The sequence below is a fragment of the Vipera berus genome (assembly GCF_964194415.1).
Source record: "Vipera berus genome assembly, chromosome: 4".
Taxonomy (NCBI): Eukaryota; Metazoa; Chordata; class Lepidosauria; order Squamata; family Viperidae; genus Vipera; species Vipera berus.
In genome coordinates, this window is record NC_138206.1 from 4,428,783 (window position 1) to 4,446,424 (window position 17,642).

General features: G+C 47.7%; 1 protein-coding gene across 4 annotated transcripts in view; it reads right to left on the minus strand.

Moving 5' to 3' along the window:
* Positions 1-17,642, minus strand: part of EMSY (EMSY transcriptional repressor, BRCA2 interacting) — a 65,752-nt gene that overhangs the window by 12,849 nt on the left and 35,261 nt on the right. For all 4 annotated transcript variants that reach the window (XM_081327803.1, XM_081327805.1, XM_081327802.1 and 1 more), the window contains exons 12-17: positions 15,592-15,627; positions 12,115-12,251; positions 10,707-10,880; positions 6,435-6,633; positions 2,824-2,988; positions 467-622 (exon numbers count right to left, since the gene is read on the minus strand). In XM_081327803.1, the coding sequence (XP_081183929.1) occupies positions 467-622; positions 2,824-2,988; positions 6,435-6,633; positions 10,707-10,880; positions 12,115-12,251; positions 15,592-15,627 (867 nt within the window). The remainder of the gene's footprint in view (positions 1-466; positions 623-2,823; positions 2,989-6,434; positions 6,634-10,706; positions 10,881-12,114; positions 12,252-15,591; positions 15,628-17,642) is intronic.

The window sequence follows — 17,642 nt, forward strand, 5'->3', positions numbered from 1 at the left end:
AAGAAGAAGAAGAAGAAGAAGAAGAAGAAGAAGAAGAAGAAGAAGAAGAAGAAGAAGAAGAAGAAGAAGAAGAAGAAGAAGAAGAAGAAGAAGGGTTGAGGGCAAGAGAAGAAGGGGACGACAGAGAATGAGGTGGCTGGATGGAGTCACTGAAGCAGGAGGCGTGAGCCTAAATGGACTCCAGAGGATGGTAGAGGACAGGAAGGCCTGGAGGAACGTTGTCCAGGGGGTTGCGATGGGTCAGACACACGACTTTGCAACTAACAACAACAACATGTTTCTTCTCCTGTAACAACTAACAATATACGATATATTTCAATTGTGCCCTTTATCCCCTCCAGAACAGCATATATTCCCGAGCGGGTTTATTCCCTTTGCCTTCCACCGACACTGCTTTTTATAAAATCCTCCCATATTTCGTCATTCACCATTCACTCTCGCCCGCCCACCCCAGGCAGGGACTCACCGGTGGTGATGTATTCTGCCACAAGCTCCGATTCCACCAGGGCAATGGACGGGCTTTCGGGAGAATGCTGCTTCTCTTGGGTCATCTGGATGGGGACGGCCATCTGGCTCAAGTCGATGGTGGCTTGCCGGGGCTTGTTCTCCAACTTCTCTTTGACTGTGGCGGCAAAAAGCAAAAGGGATGATGAAGCAACAGGCCTTGTGGGGGGAGCAGGGGCTGATCGTCTAGAGCAGGGGTAGGCAACCTTGGCTCTTTTATGACCCATGGACTTCAACTCCCAGAATTCCTAAGCTAGCCACGCTGAGGGGAAAGGGAGAGGTTTCCAAGCTGAGCCATGCTGGCTCAGGAATTCTGGGAGTTGAAGTCCACGAGTCATGAAGGGGCCATAATTCCCCCATGCTGGCTCAGGAATTCTGGGAGTTGAAGTCCACGAGTCATGAAGGGGCCATAGTTCCCCCATGCTGGCTGAGGAATTCTGGGAGTTGAAGTCCACGAGTTATAAAAGAGCCAAGGTTGCCTACCCCTGGCCTAGACCTAGGCCGCTTTATGACTCGTGGACTTCAACTCCCAGAATTCCTCAGCCAGCCATGCTGAGGGAAAAGGGAGAGGTTTCCATGCTGAGCCATGCTGGCTCAGGAATTCTGGGAGTTCAAGTCCATGACTCATAAAAGAGCCGAGGTTGCCTACCCCTGGTCTAGAGGGTTGTCCGCAAGGTGTGTCCCACAAAGTCAAGATGGCAGCTACAGCGCACCTAAAGAAAAATGGGCGGAGCACCAACTGTATCGCTGGAGTCTGCCATCTTGGATTATCTTGGCCCACGCACAACAGACACTCCTGCCTTAGTTTGTTTAAAGCGGGGGGGGGGGTCTTCAAACCTGGCCCTTTTAGGACTGGGGGACTTCAACTCCCAGAATTCCTCAGCCAGGTACACATGCCTGGCTGAGGAATTCTGGGAGTTGAAGTCCACCAGTCATAAAAGGGTCAAGTTTGAAGACCCCTGGTTTCAAGGATTCTTCAAACCGCCACCCTGGAAGTCTATGTAGCTTCTCCGTTCTCCAGATTCCTGGTTGTCCCAAAGATGCTTTTTCGTTAAGACAACTGGACTTCCTTATTTTTCTTGGAAGACATTTCGCTTCTCGTCCAAGAAGCTTCTTCAGCTTCTGACCGGATGGTGGGGAATGGAAGGATTTATACTCCTTGCAGACAGCCGGTAGTTTGCCTTCTTTTAGAGAGTCATTGAGGCCACCTGGAGGTTTGTCTTGTGTCCTCCAAATCACCTGAGTAGGTGTGCAAATGGGTGTGAAGCCTTCTTGGAACTGCGGGAAGGACCGTGTGGTAGACTGGAGATAGGTGGTGTCGTATTCCCCCCCCCCGCCCTCTGTTGAGAGAAGGCTGTTCAATTTGGACACAGATGGCCCCTTTGACCCCTTATTTCAAACCAGCGATCCTCTCTTGTCGAAAATGTGGACTTGGCTGTCTTCGAAAGAGCGGCCTTTGCCTTGCAGATGGACGGGTGAATCTTGTCCTGATGGGGTTCTTCTCCTGTGTTCCAAGAAGGCTCCACACCAGGGCTCTTCAAACTCAGCCCTTTTATGACTTGCGGACTTCAACTGCCAGAATTCCTCAGCCAGCGTGCCTGGCTGAGGAATTCTGGGGAGTTGGAAGTCCGCAAGTCATAAAAGGGCCCAGTCTGAAGACCCCTGCTCCACGCCCATTTGCACCACTCAGGTGACCCTGAGGACACAGAAAAAAACCTCCAAGTGGCCTCAATGACTCTTTAAAAGGATGGAAATGACCAGTTTTTTCTGCAAGGAGTGTAAATCCTTCCCTTCCCCACCATCCGGTCAGAGCTGAAGAAGCTTCTTGGAATGAGAAGCGAAACGTCTTCCAAGAAAAAACAAGAAAGTCCCGTTGCCTCCTGAAAAAGCCCCTTTGGGACACCAAGCTGGAAACTGGACGACCAACAATCGGTTCAGAAAAACCACTACTAGATGATTTCCAGGTAGGTTTGGGATACTGGGGATATGAGACTAGCCTGATGAAGCTCATCTTAGCCCAGTCTTTGGCCTCTAGGGGCCAACTCAATGCTTCTACGTCGCTCAAAACTGGAGGGTTGGAGATATCTCCCTTGTTCCCATGCCACTGGTCACCTGAAGGCATCTGCCCAATGTTCTAGAGTCAACACTGAAGCTCACTGGCTCTCCAGAAATCCTAACAAGAAAATAATGGGAAGTTGGGCTGTGAATCCAGCCAGGTTCTGCTAAGAACTTCCTGCTCTCGAAATAACACAGAAAGGACAGCGTCCAAAGAGTTTCCGCAAAGCAACTGGGGGGAAAACTAAGGTTTTCGATATTCACCTGTGGTCTGCTGGAGTTCCAACAAGGCTTTAATGGTCGACGTTGCAGATTGAGATTCGCCGGAGACATCTTGGTAGATGATGGTGGGACTGGAATCCACAGCGATTTCGTGTTCTGACCAATCCTGGCTTCGGGAAGCAATGACATGGACCACGGGCTGGGAATCTGAGACAAAGAAAGGGACGGAGGTTGCCATCAACCTACGTTAGCTTCTCTCTTCCCAATAACTTCCTTTATGGTGTCTCCATAGCCATGTCCTTCTGTTATGCTGGCAGCTGGCCAGATTAACATATGGACATGGGAGGAAGCCCAAACTAACATTATCAAGGATGCTGGTCCACCAGAGATTCTGTTCTGTTCTGTTTTCTGTTCTGTTCTATTATTTTTGCCCTGTACATACATTCAAACTAGACTGATGTTTCTCTGGGTCATATATGTGTGTGGGAGTATACGCATAATGGTATTATTTTTTTTGGAGAGCTGAATGCAATGAAATTTCATGTATGCTGATTAGTGTATTTTTAAAGTGACAATAAAGATTAGATTCTGTTCTATTCTAATTTTCTATTCTATTCTATTCCATTCCATTCCATTCCAGTCTATATTTTCTGTTCTATTCTATTCCATTCCAGTCCATATTTTCTATTCTAATTCTAATTCTAATTCTAATTCTAATTCTAATTCTATTCTATTCTATTCTATTCTATTCTATTCTATTCTATTCTATTCTATTCTATTCTATTCTATTCTATTCTGTTCTGTTGTTCTATTATTTTTGTCCACTGATGTTTCTCTGTGTCATGTATATGTGTGGGAGTATATGCATAATGTTTTTTTTTGAGAACTGAATGCAATTTCATGTATGCTGATTAGTGTATTTTTAAAGTGACAATAAAGATTAGATTCTATTCTGTTCTGTTCTATTCTATTCCATTCATGTTCTGTTCTGTTCTGCTCTGCTCTACTCCTGAGATGTTTCCCTTGCTCATCCAAGCACCTTCATCAGTCAGAGCAAAATTAATTAGGCCGAGAGTCAAGAGAGTCTACCCAAACCAACTTCAGGGGTTCCCCCCCAAAATGGCTTGCAATGTGTCAGTGAAGACTCAGTCCTCCAGGCCAAAGGTTTTGTAAGCAATTGAACCATGGCAACGGGAGCAAACCTCCTTGATCTGAGACACGGCTAGTGGGACTTTAAAAGAGTGACAACGCACCAGGAAGGGCGGTGTGTTGTAGGTTCTGCCTCCATCTGGACTTAGATGCTCTTGCTGGTTATGACCTGTATTTATTTTCACCAGGTCTCAACTACCTGGGAACTGCGGAGTACATATGCACACTCCTTCCTACCTCAATTCCACTCATTATACTCATCACTCCTTGTGCCAGAACCCATTGGGTAACTTGAGATTAAAGCTGCATGGAAAGACAGACAGATCACGCTCTGATAGACTCACAGCGGCAATGGACCTGTGCAGTGTAAGCCCTCAAGATCCTTCCAGTACTAGACTACAAGTACTCCTTGGCTTACAGCCATTCATTTAGCGTTCAAGTTACAAGAGCACTGGGGAAAAAAAGCGATGTATAACCACTGTTCACACTAGCGACGAATGCAGCGTCCCCGCGGTCCTGTGATCAAAATTCAGACGGTCGCTTGACAAATGGCTCGTATCTGTGACGGCTGCAGTGTGCCCAGTGTGTCATTGGGCGATTGACACACCAGCCAAGAGTCAATGGGAGTAGCCAGAGTCATTTAACAACCGTGTTACTTAACAACTGCAGTGATCCACTTAACGGCCGCGGCAAGAAAGGCAGCAAAACTCACTTCACGGCTGTCCTGCTTTGCGACAGAAAATTTGGGCTTCCTTGTGCTTATAAATTGAGGATTATCTGCAGAAGAGAAATGGGAGATGCCTCCCACGTTGCTGATCTGAGATTCCCAGAATCCCTCACCAAGTTCCTGTCGGGGAAGCTGGGAATTATCAACCGAGGGGTGTGTGTGTGTAAATATTCAGAGCAGGGGTGGGGTAAAAATGCTCCTATCATTGTACCGTTATCTTCTCTGAAGTTCACCAAGCTAGCTGAGGAGAATAAAATCTGGAGTCTAGCTAGAAACCTGGCCACTTGAAGACTTGTAGGTTTTTTTGGGAAAATTGATGACTAGATGGTCTCCTTTGATTCAAGTAACATGTGCCAGAATGAAGGGAGACCTATCTGATAACTTAAAGGCTTTGGTATGGAAACCTGGTTGGCAGAGAAAGAAAGCTAGAGTTAAGGTTTAAAAAATGATCTATGAGAGAGATCCTAAAGGTTACTCTACTAGTAAGGTGTGATGTACTAACTAGGATGAGAAATAGAAAATCAAACAAAATTAGAATATATTTACGGAAGGATTATGCGTACTCTAGGTATTATAACTCTTGTGTAGTGAAATAAACGAAATTTGGGTTATGGATGTTATTATGGATGTTAAAGGCTAAACTGGAATACTGTAACTAAAAACTAAGAATTTGTTGTTGTGGTTGTTAGCTGCGAAGTCGTGTCCGACCGATCGCGACCCTATGGACAACGTTCCTCCAGGCCTTCCTGTCCTCCACCATCTTCTGGAGTCCATTTAAGCTCACGCCTACGGCTTCAGTGACTCCATCCAGCCACCTCCTTCTCTGTCGTCCCATTCTTCTCTTGCCCTCCACCTTTCCCAGCATTAGGCTCTTCTCCAGTGAGTCCTTCCTTCTCATTAGGTGGCCAAAGTATTTTGAGTTTCAAAAAACTAAGAATTAGGTAACACTTAAAAACAGGACATGAATAAAAGGTAAAGGTAAAGGTTCCCCCGCACATGCGTGCTAGTCGTTTCCGACTCTAGGGGCCGGTGCTCATCTCCGTTTCAAAGCCGAAGAGCCAGCGCTTGTCCGAGGACGTCTCCGTGGTCATGTGGCCGGCATGATTAGACGCCAAAGGCGCACGGAACACTGTTACCTTCCCACCGTAGCGGTCCCTATTTTTCTACTTGCATTTTTACGTGCTTTCGAACTGCTAGGTTGGCAGAAGCTGGGACGAGTAACAGGCGCTCACTCTGTTACGCGGCACTCGGGATTCGACCCGCCAAACTGCCGACCTTCTGATCGACAAGCTCAGCGTCCTAACCCACTGAGCCACCGCGTCCCTAGGACCTGGATACGTATAAGTAAAAACAGATTGATAAATGCTTTAACTGAGCTCGTTATGGCTAGAAATTTACTCATTTAAGTATGTCATATTAAACGTTAAGGGAAACAGAGAAGCAATTTTTGATCACGTAACCTGAGATATGTACTAAAAATTTTCTTACTGAACTATTGATGACCCACTCACCACGATGCTTTCTAAATATTTGGATGTCGAATTGGAAAACTAATAAAACTTGTTATAATAATAACAACAACAACAACAACAAAAAGACTCGTAGACTTCAACTCCCAGAATTCCCCAGCCCGCCCATGAGAATCCAGGTCTTAAAAGTGGCCAAATTTGGGGAGCCCTGGGCTGCAGATTCCTCTGCCTGGAGAGATAGAGAAAACACGCCCCCCAAAATACCAAGTACCAGCTGATCCCGGAGACACAATCTCTGCGCTGTTCACCTTGGGAGCTTTGGATGGACTCCACCGAAGAGGAGCTGCTGTCGGTGTACCCCTGGGGTTCCTCCTTCACCTCTGGCAGGAAAGCGTTCCCGGTCTCCATCACGCGGGAGGCCTGTTGTAGGGTCTCCGTCACCAGCTGCCTCGCCTGCTCGCTGACCACTGTGGCCTGGAAGGTCACCGGCTTGGGCTTAATGAGGACCTAGAAAGAAAGCAAAGGGATCTTGGCTGCAGGACTCCAAATCCAGATGCACGTCTTTGCCACAGCCGGTGGGGGAAAGTAGGGTGTGTGTGTGTGTGTGTGTGAGAGAGAGAGAAAGGCCCAGCGGAAGCTGTTTCGAAGAACAGTCGCCTATGCTGTGCCCTGAACGTCTGTACAGCAGTGGCCAAAGAAGTGAAGAAGTATTGGGAAAAGATACAGACTTGGGTTAGAAAAGACGTTGGGAGAAGGTTGGAGACTTTAAACCTGAACCTTTTTTTTTTTAAACTAGGTATAACGCCAGAAAAGATTAACAAACAAAGGCTACATAAAGAGTCCAGAGAAGAGCAACAAAGAGGATCAGGGGACTGGAGGCTAAAACATACAAGGAACGGCTGCTGGAATTGGGGATGTGTAGTTTTAACAAAGAGAAGGACGAGGGGTGAAAGGAGAGCAGCCTTCCAGTAGCTCAGGGGTTGCCCCAAAGAAGAGGGAGTCAAGCTCTTCTCCAAAGCGCCTGAAGGCAGGACAAGAAGCAACAGATGGAAACTAGTCAAGGAGAGAAGCAACCTGGAATTAAGGAGAAACTTCCTGACAGTCAGAACAATTAACCAGAGGAACAACCTGCCTCCAGAAGCTGTGAATGCTCCAACACTGGAAGTTTTTAAGAGACTGGACGGCCATTTGTCTGAAATGGTATAGGGTTTCCTGCCTGAGCAGGGGGTTGGACTAGATGACCTCCAAGGTCCCTTCCAACTTCTTCTTCTTCTTCTTCTTCTTCTTATTATTATTATTATTATTATTATTATTATTATTATTATTATTATTATTATTATCATCATCATCATCATCATCATCATCATATTATCATAATATTATTATTATTATTTTGTGTGGATTGTCTTGTTGTTTGTTGTTGTTATTATTATTATTAATAATAATAATAATTTTACACGTCACAACAGCGGCCAGTTGATATTCGCGTAACGCTGGAAAAATGAAGGAGTACCACCAGATGAAGAAATAATTTTTTAAAAAATACTGGAAGGCGCAGAGATGGGACAGACTGACTCTGAGACTGAACGGAAAAGAAGAAACAGAATATTATCAAACACGGGAGTTACTTTTACCAATGGTTAGAGGAAAGAATAAAGGATTAGGCATTAAATGCGCATCAGCGTTTCTGAACTCAAGACAGCACGCCGGGTGAAAAATTATTACTGCCTGTAAAGAAAAACTAATAAAATCTTATTAAAAAAACCAAAAAAAACAGATGCACATCTTTGCCACAGCCAGTGGGGGAAAGGGGGGGGGGAAGCCCAGCGGAAGCTGTTCTCGAAAAGCAGTTACCTATGCTGTGCCCTGAACGTCTGTACAGCAGTGGCCAAAATTGTGGAAACCTTTTGGGAAAAGTGTGTTTTTGAGGTTTGATGGCTAATAACACCGCTTTTTTTTTTGGAGTAGTACTGTAAAGTTATATATCAATGGAAAGACAATTCAATCAAGAATGTAACGCAACAGTGTTTGTTCAATTATCTGTACCGTATCGTGTGAAAAGCGATAGCCAAATCACCAGAAAAAGGAAGCACAACTCGCTTAGGTCGATCTCAGGTAGCTTTCCTTCCTCTGATGGTAGCCAATGAGCAGGAGCGTTTAGAGACCCAATCGGGCGTCACCTTGTTTTGGCAACGAGCCAATCAGATCGCAGTAGGATCCGGTTATGGAGGTCGTGTCTTGAAGCCGAGAGGACATTTGCCGGTGTGTTATGTGAGATGGCTATCAAGTTGGTTGGGGGTTTTTTGGGCGTTGCTTTCATTTAGTGAGCTTGTAAAACGTCATGAAATTAAAGGAGTAGTGCAAAGAGTTGACCGGTCGCCCAGAAAGCGATGTAAAATTGTACTATTAAATGAACAAGACTACAGTTATAAAGGAATTAAAAGAAAAATGGGTGGAAACTTTAACCAAACGTGACATTTCTACTGCACGCTTTTCCCGAAAGGTTTCCACAATTCTGGCCACTGCTGTAGCTTTAATGATGTGACGGGGTTGCCCTGTATTGATCAGCGCTCCTCAACCTTGGCAATTTCAGGATGAGTGGACTTCAACTCCCAGGATTCCCTAGCCAGCCGCGCAGGCTGGGTAAATTCTGGGCGGTCAAGTCCAAAAGTCTTTAAAAGTTGTCGCGCTTGAGAAACACCAGATTATTAGATGATTCTACATTTCTTTTTTATGCAGCATTTGTGGAATCAGCTAACTTGAGGCCTGCTTCGTAGTAAAGAGCAATTGATAATGGGTGACCCAAGCCACACACAGCGGGTCTGGTGAGTGTTCCCAAAAAACAAAACAAAACAAAAGCAAAAAAAAGCTTTTGCAAACGGTTCGAAGGCTTTAAGGGAGCGATCCGGTCTCTTCTTAAAAGCCTCCAGTGGTAGAGCATCCGCAACTTCTGGAGTCAAGTCATTCGTTCAGAATAAAGCCGGAAGGGACCTTGGAGGTCTTCTAGTCCAACCTGCTCCCTGCTCAAGCAGGAGACCCCCTCAACACCATTTCAGACAAATGTTGTCCAGTCTCTTCTTGGAAGCCTCCAGTGATGGAGCACCCGCCACGTCTGAAGGCAAGCTGTTCCACTAGTTCAGGGGTAGGCAACCTTGGCTCTTTTATGACTCGTGGACTTCAACTCCCAGAATTCCTCAGCCAGCCTGGGGGAACTATGGCCCCTTCATGACTCGCATGACTTCAACTCCCAGAATTCCTCAGCCAGCATGGGGGAACTATGGCCCCTTCATGACTCGTGGACTTCAACTCCCAGAATTCCTGAGCCAGCATGGGGAAATTTTGGCCCCTTCATGACTCGTGGACTCCAACTGCCACAATTCCTCAGCCAGCATGGGGGAACTATGGCTCCTTCATGACTCGTGGACTTCAACTCCCAGAATTCCTGAGCCAGCATGGGGGAACTATGGCCCCTTCATGACTCGTGGACTTCAACTCCCAAAATTCCTGAGCCAGCATGGGGGAAATATGGCCCCTTCATGACTCATGGACTTCAACTCCCAGAATTCCTGAGCCAGCATGAGGGAAATATGGCCCCTTCATGACTCATGGACTTCAACTCCCAGAATTCCTGAGCTAGCATGGGGGAACTATGGCCCCTTCATGACCCGCGGACTTCAACTCCCAGAATTCCTGAGCCCGTCTGAGAGAAATTTTGGCCCCTTCATGACTTGTGGACTCCAACTCCCAGAATTCCTCAGCCAGCATGGGGGAACTATGGTCCCTTCATGACATGTGGACTTCAACTCCCAGAATTCCTCAGCCAGCATGGGGGAACCATGGCCCCTTCATGACTTGTGGACTTCAACTCCCTGAATTCCTGAGCCAGCATGGGGGAACTATGGCCCCTTCATGACTTGTGGACTTCAACTCCCAGAATTCCTCAGCCAGCAAGGAGGAACTATGGCTCCTTCATGACTCGTGGACTTCAACTCCCAGAATTCCTCAGCCAGCATGGGGGAACTATGGCCCCTTCATGACTCGTGGACTTCAACTCCCAGAATTCCTGAGCCAGCATGGGGGAACTATGGCCCCTTCATGACTCGTGGACTTCAACTCCCAGAATTCCTGAGCCAGCATGGCTCAGCTTGGAAACCTCTCCCTTTCCCCTCAGCATGGCTGGCTCAGGAATTCTGGGAGTTGAAGTCCACCAGTCATAAAAGAGCCAAGGTTGCCTACCCCTGCAGTAGTTAATTGTCCTCACTGTCAGGAAATTCCTCCTTAATTCCAGGTTGCTTCTCTCCCTTGATTAGTTTCCACCTGTTGTTTCTCGTCCTGCCTTCTGGTGGTTTGGAAAATGGATCCCTCTTCTTTGTGGGAGCTCCTCAAATACTGGAACACTGCTATCACGTCCCCCCTAGTCCTACCTTTTCTCTAGACTGGCCGTATCCAATTCCTGCAGCGGGTTGTTTCCCCCCACCCCCGTATTTCTCATGTGGCCATTGGGAAAAATAATTGCCCACCCGAGGTTGACCCTTTTCTCATCCAAGCCCTTTAAAAAAAAAAAAAAGAAGAAGGCCTACCTGAGTTTTCCCTTGCTGTCCGTATACAATTTTGGTGGGGATAATTTTGGTCGCCGGCTGGACACTGGAGCCTAGGCCTTTCGGCTGCGTGACGATCATTTTCGTAATGGGCCGGGTGGCAGTGATGATGGCTGGTTTTGCTCCGGCTGGGACGGCCTGGATCGTTTTTTCTCCCTGGAAACAACCCTTGATCAGAACAATTTAAGGTCCTCCTAAGGGCTTTGCTTCTGCAAAGCCCCGGGGTTAGGGAATAAAAAAAACGAAATCAAACCCCACTCCCTTCTAGCACTGATGGCGTTCCCTAGCTGGGTCATGAAACGTCTGCAAGAAAACAACCCAGCTCAGAGAGCACCCAGGACCCCACAGCCCTCCTCCTCCTCCTCCTCTTCCTCACAAACCTCACTCACTTCTAGCACTGAGGATGTTACTTAGTTGGGTCATGAAACGTCTGCAAGGAAACAACCCAGCTCAAAAAGCACCCAGGACCCCGCACAATCTTTGGAACACCGTGCTGTACACAGAGATGATCCTGGGTCCCTGCAACCCCTGTGGAGAAAGGACCAAGGACCCCACAGTTCTCCTCTTCCTCTCCATAAATCCCCTTCCCTTCTAGCACTGATGGTGTTCCCTAGCTGGGTCATGAAAGGTCTGCAAGAAAACCACCCAGCTCAGAGAGCACCAAGGACCCCACAGCTCTTCCTCCTCCTCCTCCTCCTCCTCTTCTAGCACTGATGGTGTTCCCTAGTTGGGTCACGAAAGGTCTGCAAGAAAACCACCCAGCTCAGAGAGCACCAAGGACCCCACAGCTCTTCCTCCTCCTCCTCCTCCTCCTCCTCCTCTTCTAGCACTGATGGTGTTCCCTAGTTGGGTCACGAAAGGTCTGCAAGGAAACCACCCAGCTCAGAGAGCACCAAGGACCCCACAGCTCTTCCTCCTCCTCCTCCTCCTCCTCCTCCTCCTCTTCTAGCACTGATGGTGTTCCCTAGTTGGGTCACGAAAGGTCTGCAAGGAAACCACCCAGCTCAGAGAGCACCAAGGACCCCACAGCTCTTCTTCCTCCTCCTCCTCCTCCTCTAGCACTGATGGTGTTCTCTAGTTGGGTCACGAAAGGTCTGCAAGGAAACCACCCAGCTCAGAGAGCACCAAGGACCCCCTCATTTCCAAGAGAGTCACTTCTCCCAAGATACTGGCAGGTTTCAGCAAAAAAAAAAGTTGGGTTTTACGCCCCAATTCTCACACTCCCGATTACATTCCTTCTGAGATTCAGTCATCTCACCAAATTTGGGAGGAACTCGCTTTGATCGCGCAGTTTCCCAGGTGGCATCTGAGGAGGCTGCTGAACACACAACGTCATCGGACGGGGCCGCCGGCAGTTGGTGTTGCCGCTCTCAGGCGGATGTGTACTTACCCCTGCGTTGAGCAAGGTTGTGACGACATTTTTGCCCGGAAGACCTTGAATGGTGGTGCCCTTTCCTGCCGTTTTCTGCACAACGATGACGTTGGGCTTGGACGTCACTGGGATGGTCGTGATTTTGGTGGTGGTTCCTTGACAGAAGGAAAAGAGCAAAGGGGACGGATTGGAAGGAGGAGCCACGCTCACGGTTTTGTCCCGGTAGTCCTCGACTTACAATCACAAATGGGCCCCAAAATTTCTGTTGCTAAGCCAGACAGTGGTCGAGTGAGTTTTGCCCTCGTTTTAGGACTTTTCTTGCCACAGTGGTTTAAGTCAGGGGTCTTCAAACTTGGCCTCTTCATGACTTCTGGACTTCAACTCCCAGAATTACTCAGGCAGGCATGCCTGCCTGAGGAATTCTGAGGGTTGAAGTCCGCAAGTCATGAAGGGGCCATAGTTCCCCCATCCTGGCTGAGGAATTCTGGGAGTTGAAGTCCATGAGTCATGAAGGGGCCATAGTTCCCCCATGCTGGCTCAGGAATTCTGGGAGTTGAAGTCCACGAGTCATGAAGGGGCCATAGTTCCCCCATGCTGGCTGAGGAATTCTGGGAGTTGAAGTCCACAAGTCACGAAGGGGCCATAGTTCCCCCATGCTGGCTGAGGAATTCTGGGAGTTGAAGTCCACGAGTCATGAAGGGGCCATAGTTCCCCCATGCTGGCTGAGGAATTCTGGGAGTTGAAGTCCACAAGTCACGAAGGGGCCATAGTTCCCCCATGCTGGCTGAGGAATTCTGGGAGTTGAAGTCCACGAGTCATGAAGGGGCCATAGTTCCCCCATGCTGGCTCAGGAATTCTGGGAGTTGAAGTCCCCGAGTCATGAAGGGGCCATAGTTCCCCCATGCTGGCTGAGGAATTCTGGGAGTTGAAGTCCACGAGTCATGAAGGGACCAAAGTTTTCCCCACACTGGCTCAGGAATTCTGGGAGTTGAAGTCCGCAAGTAATGAAGGGGCCATAGTTCCCCCCCGTTGGCTGAGGAATTCTGGGAGTTGAAGTCCACGAGTCATGAAGAGGCCATAGTTCCCCCAAGTTGGCTGAGGAATACTGGGAATTGAAGTCCGCAAGTCATGAAGGGGCCATGGTTCCCTCATGCTGGCTCAGGAATTCTGGGAGTTGATGTCCACAAGGGCCAAGTTTGAAGACCCCTGGCTTAAGTGAATCACTCCACAATTGTTAAATCAGGAACACAGTTGTTAAATAAGTCTGGCTTCCCCCATTGATGTTGCTTGGCAGAAGGTCGCAAAAAGGGATCACGCGGACCCCTGGGACATTGCGACCGTCCTAAATACGAGTCAGTTGCCCAAGCATCTGAATTGGGGATGCGGCAAGGGCCATAAGTGTGAAAAACGTTTCCTAAGTCACTCTTTTCACTGCCCCTGAAACGGACACTAAACAGATGATTGTAAGTCCAGGACTACCTACCTGTTCAGAGACAAATCATATATGACGCTCCTGACTACAGGTTTTCATTTGCTTAATTGTGGGGATGGGGAGCCATGAATGGGGGCTCAGAACCCCTTCCCCATTCAGTGCAATGGAGGGATTGAAGCTACCTAAGTACCCGCTTGGTTTTTCCCCGAGAAAACATGATTGTTTAGGAATTCTGGTGGCACAACAGTTAAACTGCAGAATTGCAGGGCTAACTCTGCCCGCTGCCAGGAGTTCGATCCTGACCGGCTCAAGGTTGACTCAGCCTGGTATGTCAGGGGTGTCAAACTGCCAGCCCGCAGGGCGGACAAGTCACGTGGGAGCCATGCCCAGCCCGTTGCCAGCAACGGCAAAACTGTCCCGATACGTTGTGCGACGTCACGTGACGTCACGAGTTTGACATGTCTGTTATATGTCATATAATTATATAAGTGCTATTGCTATTTCTTTCCTTCCTTCCTTCCTTCCCTCCCTTCCTGTGGCACTGTGGTTAGAATACAGTAATGCAGACTAACTCTGCCCACTGCCAGCAGTTCGATCCTGACCGGCTCAAAGTTCACTCAGCCTTATATGTCTTATAATTATATAACTGCTATTGCTATTTCTTTCCTCCTTCCTTCCTTCTTTCCTTCCTTCCTTCCTTCCCTCCCTTTCTGTGGCACAGTGGTTAGAATACAGTAATGCAGACTAACTCTGCCCACTGCCAAGAGTTCAATCCTGACCGGCTCAAAGTTCACTCAGCCTTATATGTCCTATAATTATATAACTGCTATTGCTATTTCTTTCCTCCTTCTTTCTTTCCTTCCTTCCTTCCTTCCTTTCCTCCCTTCCTGTGGCACAGTGGTTAGAATACAGTAATGCAGACTAACTCTGCCCACTGCCGACCCAGATTTTTTTTTCGGGGGGGGGGGCGCAGATAGGCTGACTCTGTAAACCACTTAGAGAGGGGCTGTAAAGCACAATAAAGTGGTGTATCAGTCTAGAGCCTTGGTGGAGCAGTGGGCTAATGCCTCCTTAAGTAACACCAGCTGCCTGCAATTAGTGCAGGTTCGAGTCCCACCAGGCTCAAGGTTGACTCAGCCTTCCATCCTTCCGAGGTAGGTAAAATGAGGACCCAGATTGTTGGGGGCAATAAGCTGACTTTGTAATAATGCCGCTTGGGGTGTGTGTGAAAGCCCTAATAAGCAGGCATATACATAGAATGAAGGCTACTGCTAAGCTTGTAAGCCGCCCTGAGTCTTCGGAGAAGGGCGGGATATAAATGGAATTAAAATAAAAAATAAATAAATAAATAAGTGCTGTTGCTATTGCTAACTCTGCCCATTGCCAGGAGTTCGATCCTGACCGGCTCAAGGTTTGACTCAGCCTTCCATCCTTTTGAGGTCAGTAAAATGAGGACCCAGATTGTTGGGGGCAAATATGTTGACATTTGTAAACCGCTTAGAGTGGGGCTGTAAAGCACTGCTATTCTATTATGCATTTATCCTTTTGTTATTTAGTTCCTATTGTGCGTAGATTTTGCAATGTGTTATCTTTTTAATATGGTAAACTGACAGTTACCTTGGGGGGTAAGATGGGCAGTCAATAAATTTAATAAATAACAGGTAGTCCTCGACTTCTGACTGCAATTGAGCCCCCCCAATTTAGCTTGCTAGGCGAGACATTTGTTAAGTGAATTTTGCCCCATTTTACGACCTTTCCGGCCGCAGTTGTAAAGTGAATCGCTGCAATTGTTCAATGAGCAACGGGGTGGTTAAGCCAATCTGGCATCCCCCCCCCAAGCGATCTGAATTTCAACCACGTGACTGCGGGGAGGCTACAACCCTCACTAAAAAGTGTTGTGAGTCCCTTTTGAGTGCTGTTGTCAACTTTGAGCGGTCACCAAACGGACTTCCTATAAGTCGAGGACTACCTGTGCTGAGAAGGTTAAAAGCATCCGGAGTGCCCATGACCCTCGGAAAGAAATCAGACAAATGGTTTCTAGAAGAACTGCAAGCGTTGGATACCTTTTTGCTGAAAGTAGGTCTTCATCAAGGAGTTACCTTTAAAAACAAAAACAAAAAAGTGAAAATAAAAATAGCTTTGGTCTACAAACGTTTTGTCATTTTCCCGGAGAAAGTTTCTCACAAAGGAACGAGAGGTTGCAAAAATCGGTCACTCGCTGCCACCTCCGGTGGGTTCGATTTACGTTCCAGGCAGTCCTCGGCTTACGACCACGAAGGGGCTCCCCAGGTGCTAAGCCAGACCGTCGTTTTGCCTCCCCATTTTATGACCTTCCCGGCCACAATTATCAAGTGAATCACTGTAGTTTTAAGTAACGCGGACGTTGAATGAATGAATGAATCCCGCCCCCGACTTTGCTTGTCAGGTCGCAAAAGGGGATCACGTCACACACACACACACACACACACACACACACACACACACACACACACACGGACGCTGCAACCCTCGTAAATTTGAGCCAGTTGGCAAGCGTCTGGCTTTGGATCCTGTGACTGCGGGGAGGCCGCTGCAACGGTCGTTAAGTGTGGGAAAACGGCCTTTTATTTCAGCGCCGTTGTAATTTCGGTCACCGAACGAAAGGTCGTAAGGCGAGGATTACCTCAAGAAAGGAAGCTGGGATCAGGCTTCTCGTAGCGAGGTTCGCATCCTTCCCTTTTTAATCTATTTTTTTCTCCCCAGCTGTGTTGCACCTCCAAAATCCCCACGATCGCAACCGACTATATTCCTCATACCCCTGTACTGGCAATTGTTAAATGTGCACTTTGGAAGACGCCCACAGTGGGAAATACACCCAGGGACACACAATCCTTACGAATGACGGCAAATCTGCCTGTCCCGAGGATAACGTTGCAGGATCCAATCTGGGTCTGTCGCCAGGATCAAAGGTTTTAGTCTTCCGAGTTTTCGGACTTCCTCAGGGAACATCCACCTACCAGAATGTGTGCTTTGGGCTATCCCCGTGTGTGGTGTTGATATGGTGCCTGTTGTGTTTGGCTTTTTAGTTGTGGTTGGGGGGGAGGTGTCGATGGCTGGTTATTAAGTGGTTGGCTGTTGTTTTCTTGTGCGGCCAAACACTTGGCTCCTAATTACTTGATAAGCCTGGGGGATAAATCAGGACTCCTGTTGACCGATGAGGGGCCCATTTCATTTCCCAGGCTTCAATCCCTTCCCTGGCTGTTTTTGTACCTGCCCGTCCAACAATCTGAGTAGCTGCGAAGTTGAATGTTATGTCCTTGTTTGCTGCAGAGCCACATACAGCAGGTACCATACAAATACCACACACAGAATAGACCGAAGCACACAGTTATGCCAGCATGAAAAAAGAGGCTGTTGAGGAAGCAGGTATGGCTGGAAGCAGGATTTCTGACTAGTGGATGATTAAAATGCGGCTTTTAAAGGGCTGGAATTTTCAAATTTGGCCTATACCCTTTCTGTCTGATTTCTGAGCTATGAGGCCCCTCCAACCTCAGCCACAGGAAAGCTTCCTTTCATTTTCCATTAGGGAAGACGTGTTTTATTAACTTCCTAAAGGTAAAGGTTCCCCCGCACATGCATGCTAGTCATTTCCAACTCTAGACTAGACGCCAAAGGCGCACAGAACGCTGTTACCTTCCCACCGGAGTGGTCCCTATTTTTCTACTTGCATTTTTACGTGCTTTCGAACTGCTAGGTTGGCAGAAGCTGGGACGAGTAACAGGCGCTCACTCTGTTACGCGGCACTCGGGATTCAACCCGTCAAACTGCCGACCTTCTGATCGACAAGCTCAGCGTGCTAATCCACTGAGCCACCGCGTCCCCTATTAATTTCCTAGGCCCTAGCAAAATGCAGGCTGGTGCATGAAATCCACAGAAACAGCATATAAAAGGTGTTATCAAAATATAAAACAGCAGAGCCATCGAATTATTTTAAAAACACACAGCATGAGTGATGAATACAATTAAATTATGTATGGGCAGTTACTGGAGGGGACCAAAGCTACAGCCAGACATCTAGAAAACGGATCAGGGAAAACGAATCATATATATCCAAAAGTGATACTAAAGTTGAAAC